This window comes from Bombina bombina, chromosome 4 (genome assembly GCF_027579735.1).
Source record: "Bombina bombina isolate aBomBom1 chromosome 4, aBomBom1.pri, whole genome shotgun sequence".
In the NCBI taxonomy this organism is placed as follows: domain Eukaryota; kingdom Metazoa; phylum Chordata; class Amphibia; order Anura; family Bombinatoridae; genus Bombina; species Bombina bombina.
The window spans coordinates 886,004,481-886,016,742 of record NC_069502.1 but is presented as its reverse complement, the minus strand read 5'-3'; the positions used below and the strand labels follow the sequence as shown (position 1 = coordinate 886,016,742).

Sequence of the window (12,262 nt, the reverse complement as noted above, 5' to 3'; positions counted from 1 at the left end):
ACTTTCATCCAAGCCCTCACTGAGAGACTGACAGGACTAATTAAAACTTCTGTCCAACGCCTAAGAGTACTACCCTCCATAAGAGACAAAAAACAAAAATTCTGACACTTCTCTGCCTACCTCCTGGGACGAAAGGCAAAGAATGACTGGGGGATGAGGGGAGTGGGAGGAGTATTTAAGCCTTTGGCTGGGTTGTCTTTGCCTCCTCCTGGTGGCCAGGTTCTTAATTCCCAAAAAGTAATGAATGCAGCTGTGGACTTTTTCCATTTAAGAAGAAAATACAGGTTAAAGGGATAAAAAACCTACATTTTTTCTTTTATGATTCAGATAGAATATACAATTTTAAACAACTTTCTAATTTATTTCTATTATCTAATTTACTTCATTCTCTTGATGGTTTTTTTTTTTGGTCGAAAAGCACGGAGGCAAATTCAGGAGCGTGCACGTGTCTAGAGCACTATATGGCAGCAATTTTGCAAGAATGTTATCCATTTGCAAGAGCACTAGATGGCAGCACTATTTACTGCCATGTAGTGCTCCAGACACCTACCTAGGTATCTTTTCAACAAAGAATGCCATCGGAACAAAGCAAATTTTATAAGTAAATTGGAAACTTTTTTTTTTTTTAAATTGTGTGATCTGTCTGAATCACATGAGAAAATGTTGGGGTTTCATATCCCTTTAATACTATGGTCAGCAAATAATGAATATGTGACTTCTGTGTTTTCAAATTTATATACTGTATGTAGTCTATAATATAACATGGTTATTATAAATGATAACTTTGGCAACAAATAATTTAACTCATAGATGCCTTTGTTCTTTTGGTATTCATTGTTGAAAGTTAAACCTAGGTGGGCTCATATGCTAATTTCTAAGCCCTTGAAGGTCACCACTTATCTCAGCGCATTTTGACAGTTATTCACAGCTAGTTCATGTGTGTCATATAGATAACATTGTGCTCACTCCTGTGGAGTTACCTGGCAGTCAGCATTGATTGGCTAAAATACAAGTCTTTCAAAATAACCAAAATAAGGGGTCATATTTTGATGTAAGTAATTATTAAAAATAATAATACTTTTTAATTATGTGGTTGTCATATAAATCTTGTTCATTATTAAAATGCTGGTTAAAAAAAATGTACAAAAAAACGACAGGATCTTATACAGTATGAGTTGTCCTTGACAAGAAAATCTGGCTTGGCGCCCATGGGAGCCGGATTTCCCGCACGCTATTTGCTAAGAGGTGGAAACGTCACCTCTTAGCAAAACAGCGTTCTGCCATGGGCTGCCTGAGCAGCTTAGAACAGTGAACGCTTGAAACAAATAAAGGAGCTTTCTGCATGAAGTATCTTATAATTCATGAATGAAAGTCCCCTTTATTTGTTTCAATAGTCAATCCTAGAATTTCACAAACGCTAGGATTAACTTTCACTTTAAATGAATACAAAAACTGTTTTTGATCTGTAAACGGCTAACTATATATAGGAAAAATTAACCTTGTCATAGTGTTGTTTTATAATCACAGGAAAAGACAAAATTACCTCATAATGTTCTTTAGCTTTTCCAAGACGTAGTTTTGTTCCTTCGGAACACACGGTTAAATCCAACTCTTTAACTGCTTTTGGTAGTTCCTCTTTATTGTTAAAATGAATCATAACATTTAAAATTGCTCTTACAATACGTGAAGCTTGCTCAACAAAGCGATAGCTCTCCTAAAGAAATATTAAAATATTAAATATTGAGGTAAAATACAATAGATTCCTCATTTCAATACCATAAAAATAGAGGGCATTTACTATTATGATTAAAGGGACATGAAACCTCCAAAAATGCATGATTCAGATAGAAAATGCAATTTTAATCAACTTTTCACTTTATTTCTATTATCTAATTTACTTAATTCTCTTGGTATCATTTCTAGGTAGGCTCAGGTGCTAGTTGCTGATTTGGTGGCTGCACATATATGCCTTATGTCATTGGGTTACAGATGTGTTCAGCTACTCCTTCAACAAAGGACACCAATAGAATGAAGCAAATTTAATAAAAGAAGTAAATTGGAAAGTTGTTTAAAAATGTATGTTCTGTCTGAATCATGAAAGAAAATGTTTGGGTTTCATGTACCTTTAAGAAAATACTACAATAAAATTAAAGGGACATGAAACACTTTGAGGTTGTGACATAAAAAGTTTAATAATGCACAGTAAAACAACTTTGTAATATGCGTTTACTATTTATTTTGCCTCCCTTTCCTGGAATTGAAGTCTAAAAAATGTTTTTTTTTTTTTCCATTATATCTATCTATGAATAAATAGAACATATTCTGCTATGTGAAAAACATTGGAATGTGAAATATTCACATTTTCATGCCAGGTTAGTGCACCTGAGAGAAAATGCAATCGGTTTTGGTATGGTGTTAGTTTATTTTCCACTTTTCTTGCTAAATTGAAGTCTATGGGGGAATAAGTTAACGTGGTCGTGATATTTTAGCTTTGGCTTCTTGTGTTTCTCGGGTTAGCGCATGAGCGAAAAGTTTTACTTTCAGCTTGTAATATGCGCACATAAAGCTTACTTCTAGCGCAGTTAATGCACGAGTGATAAATAACACTCCATTCATGATCTAGTCCTTAAAAATCTACTGTTCCCACTTCATCATATCTACTATCCTATAATATAAAAGGCCAAGTGTGTTTGTCCGAAGCTGTCATGCGCAGTAGAGACAGCACGAGGACAAACACACCTGGCCTTTGAGTCCCTAGCTGATCTGCGGCAGAGAGGGGGGAGAGAGAGAGGGGTGGGGGGGGAGAAAGAGGGGAGGAGAGAGAGAGGGGTGGGGGGGAGAGAGGGGTGGGGGGGGGGAGAGGTGTGGGGGGGAGAGAGAGGGTTGGGGGGGAGAGAGAGAGGGGAGAGAGAGAGAGGGGTGGGGGAGAGAGAGAGGGGTGAGGGGGGAGAGAGAGAGGGGTAGGGGGAGAGAGAGAGTGGTGGGGGGGAGAGAGGAGGGGAGAGAGAGAGGGGTGGGGGGGGAGAGAGAAAGGGGGGGAGAGAGAGAGGGGTGGGGGGGGAGAGAGGGGTGGGGGGGAGAGAGAGGGGGGAGAGAGAGAGAGAGGGGTGGGGGAGAGAGGGGGGGGAGAGAGGGGTGGGGGGGAGAGGGGTGGGAGAGAGAGCGGGGTGGGGGGAGAGAGAGAGGGGGGAGAGAGAGTGCAAAAGAGGGGGGAGAGAGAGAGGGGTGGGGGCGAGAGAGCGCAAAAGAGAGGGAGGGAGAGAGCGCAAAATAGAGGGGGAGAGAGAGGGGTGGGGGGGGGAGAGAGAGGGGTGGGGGAGAGAGAGAGGGGTGGGGGGGAGAGAGAGGGGTGGGGGGGAGAGAGAGGGGTGGGGGGGGAGAGGGAGGGGTGGGGGGGAGAGAGAGGGGTGGGGGGAGAGAGCGCAAAAGAGGGGGGAGAGAGAGAGAGCGCAAAAGAGGGGGGAGAGAGAGAGCGCGCAAAAGAGAGGGAGAGAGCGCAAAAGAGAGGGAGAGAGCGCAAAAGAGAGGGGGAGAGCGCAAAAGAGAGGGGGAGAGAGAGCGCAAAAGAGAGGGGGGAGAGAGAGAGCGCAAAAAAGAGGGGGGAGAGAGAGCGCAAAAGAGGGGGTAGAGAGAGGGGAGGGGGGAGAGAGCGCAAAAGGGGGGGGAGAGAGCGCAAAAGGGGGGGAGAGAGAGAGCGCAAAAGAGAGGGAGGGAGAGAGCGCAAAAGAGAGGGGGAGAGAGAGGGGTGGGGGGGAGAGAGAGCAAAAGAGGAGGGAGAGAGAGAGCGCAAAAGAGGGGGGGAGAGAGAGCGCAAAATAGAGGGGGAGAGAGAGGGGTGGGGGGGAGAGAGAGGGGGGAGGGAGGGGTGGGAGGGGGGGGAGAGAGAGGGGTGGGGGGAGAGAGCGCAAAAGAGGGGGGAGAGAGAGAGCGCAAAAGAGGGGGGAGAGAGCACAAAAAAGAGGGGGGAAAGAGAGAGCAAAAGAGAGGGGGAGAGAGAGAGTGCAAAAGAGATGGGGGAGAGAGAGCGCAAAAGAGATGGAGGAGAGAGAGAGCAAAAGAGAGGGGGAGAGAGAGAGCGCAAAAGAGGGGGGGAAAGAGAGCAAAAGAGAGGGGAGAGAGAGAGAGCAAAAGAAAGGGGGGAGAGAGAGAGAGAGAGAGAGAGAGAGAGAGAGAGCAAAAGAGAGGGGGAGGGAGAGAGCAAGGGGTGGGACTGCTGTACTGCAAAAAATGGCCCGTGTGAACGGGCTTAAGGACTAGTATTACCTATAAAAGGTCAGACTATAGTATGTACTGCATAATTTGCAGTCTTATATATAGGCCTGTAGAATATTATTTACTTCTTGTTATGAATGTGCATGTGTCACAGCAAACATAAAATGTAAACAAACAAACAAACGCTATGCCACTATCTCTAGGAACTAACATGCTGAAAGAAATGGCTACAATTGTGTGTAGTTGTAATTGCTATATTTATGTGACATTGTTCTATTTTTTTAAATCGCTAGTCATACGTTACTACAAGAACAGATAAAACTGTTTGGTTCTTATTACTAGATGTATGTAACATTGTTTTACTTAGATATACTTTTTCAATTTCTGTTTTGTAAAGTAGTCATATAAAACTACAAATGTCACCCTTTTGTACATTTATAATAATAAAAAAGCTTAATAGATTTCAATACATATTTTTAACTTTGATTGCAACTAATAAAAAAAAAATGTCCCAAAAAGAAAATGATTAATTGTTAAAAGGACATGAAAATGTTGAAGAACTTGAAAGTGATGCAGTATAGCTGTAACAAGCTGAGTAGAGAATATCACCTGAACATTTCTATGTAAAAAGGAAGATATTTTACCTCAAAATGTCCTCAGTAGCCACATCTCATTGTAAAGGGACTTTAAGAAGCCAATAAGGATGCTAGTCCCAAGACTTGTAAGGGAGCCTGCATCTGGCATGTGCGGGCACAGTCATGTTATTTCCCTCCTCAATTTAAGGATATTTACTAGGAAATCTCTCGACATTACATTAAAGGGACGCTCAGGTCAAATTAAACGTTAATTATTCAGATACAGCATGCAATTTTAAACAACTTTCCAATTTACTTCCATTAAAAAAATGTGCACAGTCTTTTTATATTTACACTTTTTGAGTCACCAGCTCCTACTGAGCATGTGCAAGAATTCACAGAATATACGTATATGCATTTGTGATAGGCTGATGGCTGTCACCTGATACAGGGGGAATGGAAATATACATAACTTTGAAATTTGTTAGAAAAAAATCTACTACTCATTTGAAGTTCAGAGTAAGTGCTATTGCATTGTCTTTTTATCATGAATTTATTGATTACGCAAATTTACTGTATTTACTGGTCCTTTAAAATCTCATGAGATCACAGTAAAGCAAACTGTGAAATTGATTGGCTGTTTTTTTTTTTAACATGCAGCTACAGTAGCTGAAGTATAACTGTTCACAGAACACTTACACTTATGAGCTGAAGTAATTTTGAGGTAAAATATCTTCCTTTCTTACATAGAGCTGTTCATATGATATTTTCCTGTCAGCTTTTTACAGGTATGCTGCATCACTTTCAAGTGATTTAGCATGAGTATTATGTACCCCTTTAAATTTTCTAGACAACTGTTTTTTTCTCATGTCTTCCTAAAACAGAAAATGCCATGAATTTATTATATATCAGGAACAATGACCTAGTATTTTTAGTTGCTATGGAAACACGTACCTTTTCAAGATGTGGCATAACAGTTTCTTCATCACCAAATACAAACGGTACTGTACTACACAGGTGGATATGGTACCCTAAGGGTGAAGTAGCAGTAAAACGTAACAAATGACGCCTGGAAAAAGAAAACGACAAAAAGACAAATAAATAATAAATATTTACAGACAGATGCATTCAGATTGTTATAATGAAAATATTGCATGATAACGTGAAAGTAAACTGTTCTCATTATTTAAATTTACAGGGTTAATATGAATGATACCAAAATATGTTAAACTATTAACCATGTGATTGTTTACTTGTTAATTATGTTATAATACAGAGGTTTGCTTACAGTTCAAAGGTTTTAATTAGGAATAAAATAAAGTTATTTCTAAGCATTAGCTGTATATAATTTTCACTAAGGAAAACGCATATTGTGATAGATATTTAAAATATATATATTTTTTTATAGACAGAAAACTAAAGAATTTCTTGAACACTTATTTGTTAAAGGGACATGAAAGACAATATTAAACTTTTATGGTTGAGCATGCAGTTTTTAGAGACTTTTTATTTTACTTCTATTAACAAATTTAGTTTTCCCTTTCTATCATTTGTTGAACAGCAGACCTAGGTAGGCTCAAGAGCAGCAATGCACCCTGGGAGCTAGCTAGTGATTGGTGGATACACACATATGCCTCTTGTCATTGGATCAGCAGATGTGTTCAGCTAGGTTTCAGTAGTGCATTACTGATCTGTAGCTAACGTTAACCATGTGTTTAACCCATCTGCACATTGAGTCGCTTTCTCTTTATACCTTTGTGTCCTTTTAAAATGCAATGTTAAAGGCCTGTAACACTTTATCTCACAATGGCAATCATTACAAATAAAGACGATGCACTGACCCAGGCGGAAGGCGGATCATAGCAGCTTTGGTTAGATCTGTACTTATTCTTAAAACAAAATGTCCAGTACTTATACTTTTCCAAGAAAACTTCTCAGCAAATAAAAGGCCACTCTGTGATGCAGACTCATTTTCAGCTATTGGATGTTTAAATAAATAAAAAAAACAAAAAACATAAATAAAGTTAGAATAAAGACAATGAAATGAGAATATATAGTAATGGTTTATTTTTAGATATATATGATGACACTTGTTTCTGACACACATGGCCTCCTAATGAAATTTAGTCCCATGACACATTGATCAGTCCCCTCAGTCTGAATAAATAAAGGGCAGGCTGCACCATCTTCAAACACAGACTTGTCCCACCGAGACAGAGGATAGGAACAGTCTGGGTCTGACAGTGACTGGCTCAGTCACTGACGTGCTGCCCCTTGTAAACTGCTGCCTGGGTCTGTTGAACCCACTTGGTCCTATGGTTGAGCTGGCCCTGACCACAAGCAAATATATAATTGTTAAAGGGATAGTCTAGTAAAAATGTTAAACTTTCATGATTCAGATAGAGCATGCAATTTTAACCAACTTTCAAATTTTTTCCTATTATCATTTTTTCTTTGTTCTCTTTGTATCTTTATGCGAAAAAGCAGCAATGTAAGCTTAGGAACCAGTCTATTTTTGGTTCAGTACATGGGTAGCACTTGCTGATTGGTGTCTAAATGTAGCCAGCCAAAAACGGGCTGGCTCCTAAGCTTACATTCCAGCATTTTCAAATAAAAATACCAAGAGAACAAAGAAAAATTGATGTATCTGAATCATGAAAGTTTAATTTTGGTAAGACTATTCACCCTTTGAGTGCTAAGCAATTCCCCACCTGGGTGCTAAGCTGGATTTGAGGGGGGGGGGTTTAAATTTTTTTAAAATATATATTTTTTTTACTTTTTTTTTTCCATATCCCCAAGACTTATACCGTTGGAAAGGTTAGGCGATTACCTTTCCAACGGTGGGTCTTGGGGGTTTGTAACGGCTTAGATGCCTGAGATACAGGCTTTTAAGCAGCATGCCCCCATTTCCGAATACTGTCCATTGTAATTTTTAAATGAAGTTGTGCGTGACGTCACCGCTTAAAACGTGAAGTCCCGGCGATGCCTGTCACTATGCAGGCCAGATCGCCGGGGTGGGAGTCAGTGGTAGCCCCCAGATTGCCCTCAAGGTGAGTGCTAGCGACGGCTCTGAGCCGTCGTCTGCACCTGACTGGGACAATTTGCGACGGCTCAGAGCCGTCGTTAGCACTCAAAGGGTTAAGTATCAGGATTCATGGTATGCTTCACAGAAATTGAAACTGCACGTGGACTCCTGCTTCATTTATATGGAGGATGCTCACTAGATCATACTCAAGGACACAGAGCACCATATTTAGCTTTTGAGAGTATATCTTGTATCTCATATATTCAGATTAGGGAAATAAAGACCTTGCAGATATATTTATAGGGTTTACTAAGGGGAATAATCAGGTTGTTAATAGGTCAAGTCAAAATTAAACTTTTATTATTCAGATAAGGCATGCAATTTTAAACAACTTTTCTATTTAATTTTATCTTTACTTTTATCATCAATTTTGCTTTGTTCTCTTGGTATTTTTTTTTAAAGCTAACCCTAATTAGGCTTAAACTGATTTCTAAACCATTGAAGGCCGCTTCTTATCTCAGTGCATTTTTACAGTTTTTCACAGTTAGACAATGCTAGTTCACATGTACCATATAGATAACATTAAGCTCACTCCAATTATGAGTCAGCACTGATTGTCTAAAATGCAAGTCTGTCAAAAGAACTGAGATAAGGGGGCAGTCTGCAGAAGCTTAGATACAAGGTAATCAAAGAGGTAACAAGTGTATTTCTATATCAGTGTTTGTTATGCAAAACTGGAGAATGTATAATAAAGGAATTATCTATCTTTTTAAACAATACCATTTTTGGTGTTTACTATCCCTTTAATTAAATACTGTCCTTAAAGGGATAGAAAGCTAAAAAAAGAAATGTATATGGGTACATTTCAATTTTAAATATAAGCATGTTGAAATATACTTCTATCAGCACATAAACTGATGCAAAAAATATTATGCCCAAAAAAGGCCTAAAACCTGTGTGTGGGAGGGGTCTAGGGTTGGAGCAGCAGAATTTTGAGTGCCTAGGACAGCACAAAACCTAAATACGCCACCGATTGACATTTTGTTTTCCTTGATCTACATTTTCACGACACGCATTAGTAGACAAATGTGCACTTACAAGCAGTTTCTCCCCAACGAACTAATGCCGAAAAGCTAACCAAAATTTCTGTTGACTTCAAATTGTCCACACATAAGTAATACAATTCTCCATTTGTTGAGGGCTGTTAAAAAAATAAAGAAAAAACAAAAAAAAAAGGAATAAAACTTTATCAAACACATTACATTTAACAATTGCTTCTTGTATATTATTACTTTTGTAAAACGCAAGTTTTAGAACAAAACGTAAAGTAAGTTGAATGGAAGATACATTTGAAATATAAAAAAATGGTTAAAAAACATTAATTTCTTTCATGGTGGTGAGTGTCCACGAGTCATCACATTAAACTGCAGTCCACTAGGAGGCAGGCAAAAAATACCCAACACATCAAGAGCTTTTAATCCCTCCCTCTTCCCTCTATATCTCAGTCTAGTGCACTGGTTTTCAAACCTGCCCTCAGACCTCCCTAACAGGTCACATTTTGAGGATATCTGAACTTGAGCACAGGTGAAATAATCAGCTAATTAGTAAACCTAGTTATTTTACCTGCTCTCATCCAAGGTAATCCTGAAAATCTGGCCTGTTCAGGATGTCTGAGGACAGGTTATGAAAACCAGTGTTCTAGAGTATGGCAAAGAAAAGGAGAATAACATAAAAGTAGGAAATGACAAAGCAGGGTAAATAAAGCAGAGTAAATAACTGATAACAGAAGTTCACAGGACAATTGTTTAAAATTGCATTATCTATTTGAATCATGAACGTTTAATTCGGACTTTCATGTCCCCAAGGACAATAAATCATGAAAACAATAAAAAATATATAATATATATTATCATATATGTGTGTGTATGTGTGTATGAGTATATATATATATATATATATACACACACACACACACACACACTTGTAACAAACATAACGGTGCACTTCAAGCACTTCAACCTATAATATAGTTTTACCAAGTCTTGTTTAATTGGCAATCAATGTAGATTTATACATGTGCCAAGTACAAACCCAAATGATGTAGGCGGTGAAGTATTGTTAAGTGCCAGCCTATTCTAACATAAATAATTAATTGCATGAAGGGCTCCTGTTGACAGAAGAGACCCAAGGCTCCAAGGTCAAAGACATCCTCAAAGTCTCAAGAGCAAAGTGTTTTTTCTTATCTTGTCCTCTTTTCCTGCCCTTCGTCCCCTTGAATAAATAATTTAAACTATTATGTTACTTTTAGCTTTTTCATTATTTAACTCAACAACCCAGGAGGAAAACTTTCAACTGCACCATTTCGAGTTTGTAGCAAGTTTATCAGATTTATCGAACTTCTAAACTAGAATGAATTGTTAGATACTGATGCTTAAAAATATTTTTAGATTGTAATTTAAGATTGAAAGAAAAACTATTGAAAGTAATTCAACGGTCTGTACAGGGTGAATTTTATTTAAATCAATTTAAATTTTAATCATGATTTAAATCAGAATTTAAATCACTAGTATGGTTTTCTACATAAAGGTTTTATTTATAGAATAATAAACTTTTTAGATTTTTTTTCCAGTTACATTAGAAAATTACTGATTTAGTTATAAACCATGTCAAATACATACTGTAAATAATTATGCAATCATTGAGAAGTGAACTATCTCCAGTTTAATAGGTTAATTATTCATATTTAATAAACTTTTCAGCTGGTCTTTACTGGAGAGAGAAACATAATAATTACCTTAATAATAATGTAAATAGTTTTATTTGATTACTTATTTAATTATTTAATAATCATTTCCTTAATAAAAATCATCTAGATTACAAGTTTTGCGCTAAACAGGGTGCGAAACGAACGCAAAAAAAGTTTATGAAAAGCTTCCTTGTGTGTGCGATATGGTTGCGTTAACCTCCATACCGCACAAAATCCAAGGGCTGCTTTGACGTGCTAGTGCATGCTTTCCCCCATAGACATCAATGGGGAGAGAGTGTTAGGTTTTTTTCTAACACCTGCGATCGCGGAATGAAAAATCTCTGTAAAGCAGCCCCATTGATGTCTGGGGGCAAAAAAAAAGTTATGTTTAAACCTACACCCTAACATAAACCCAAAGTTTATGTTTATGCCGCCCCAATATCGCAGACACCTAAATAAAGTTATTAACCCCTAATCTGCTGCCCCCGACATCGATTACACTAATAAAAGTTTTTAACCCCTAATCCGCCGCTGCCCGACATCACCGCCACTATAATAAAGTTATTAACCCCTAAGCCTCTGGCCTCCCACAGCTCCGCCACAAAATAAACCTATTAACCCCTAAACCGCCAGCCCCCCACATCGCAAAACACTAAACTATTAACCCCTAAACCTAACACCCACCCTAACTTTAAATTAAAATTACAATATAACTCTTTTTAAATAAATAAATAAAAACTTACCTGTGAAATAAATATAAACCTAACATTAAACTATAAATTAACAAATCTAATAAAATAAAAAATACTAACAATTAAAATATCTAAATTACAAATTTAAAAAACTAACACTAAGAAATAAAAAATCTAAATTACAACTAAAAAAACCAAATCCTACGAAAAATTTAAAGTTTACCAAAAATAATTAACACTAAAATCACGAAAAATAAAAAACTAAAAAATATAAACAATTACACCTAATCTAATAGCCCTATAAAAATAAAAAAGCCCCCCCAAGCCTACAATAAACTACCAATAGCCCTTAAAAGGGCCTTTTGTAGGGCACTGCCCTAAAGAAATCAACTCTGTTACCTGTAAAAAAATACAAAGTCCCCCCAACAGTAAAACCCATCACCCAACCAACCCTCCAAAATAAAATACCTAACTCTAAAAAAAAACTAAGCTGCCCTCCTAAAGGGGCATTTGTATGGGCATTGCCCTTAAAAGGGCATTCAGATCTTTTTCAAAGCCCAAAGCCCTAATCTAAAAAAAAACAGCCAAAAAAAAAAAAAAAAAAAAACCCTAACACTAACCCCAAAAGATTTACCCACGGTTTCTGAAGTCCGAACACCCATCTCCAACCAGGCAGCGAGGTCTTCATCCAGGCGGCAAGGTCTTCATCCATCCCGGGGGCATCTTCTATCTTCATCCCGGCGGCGCGTAGCAGAGCCATCCTGGAACCCCGAAGACATCCTGGGCGGAGCATCCTCTTTATACGGTCGCTGCAGCACACTGAATTTGAATGCAAGGTAACCATTTCAAAATGGCGTACCTTGCATTCCTATTGGCTGATTTGATTCTTCAAATTCAAATCAGCCAATAGGATAGCTTCTGAAATCCTATTGGCTATTCAAAACGTGAGTGTAGGATTGAAAATGCATTACAGGCTAAAATGCTTGTGGTATAGTTATACCACCGCAACTCG

General features: G+C 38.1%; 1 protein-coding gene across 1 annotated transcript in view; it reads right to left on the bottom strand.

The window, feature by feature from the left end:
* ADGB (androglobin) overlaps positions 1-12,262 on the bottom strand; it is a 693,780-nt gene that overhangs the window by 259,882 nt on the left and 421,636 nt on the right. Inside the window, exons 17-20 of the mRNA XM_053711792.1 lie at positions 8,911-9,013; positions 6,629-6,764; positions 5,742-5,856; positions 1,544-1,714 (exon numbers count right to left, since the gene is read on the bottom strand). Of these exons, the coding sequence (XP_053567767.1) occupies positions 1,544-1,714; positions 5,742-5,856; positions 6,629-6,764; positions 8,911-9,013 (525 nt within the window). The remainder of the gene's footprint in view (positions 1-1,543; positions 1,715-5,741; positions 5,857-6,628; positions 6,765-8,910; positions 9,014-12,262) is intronic.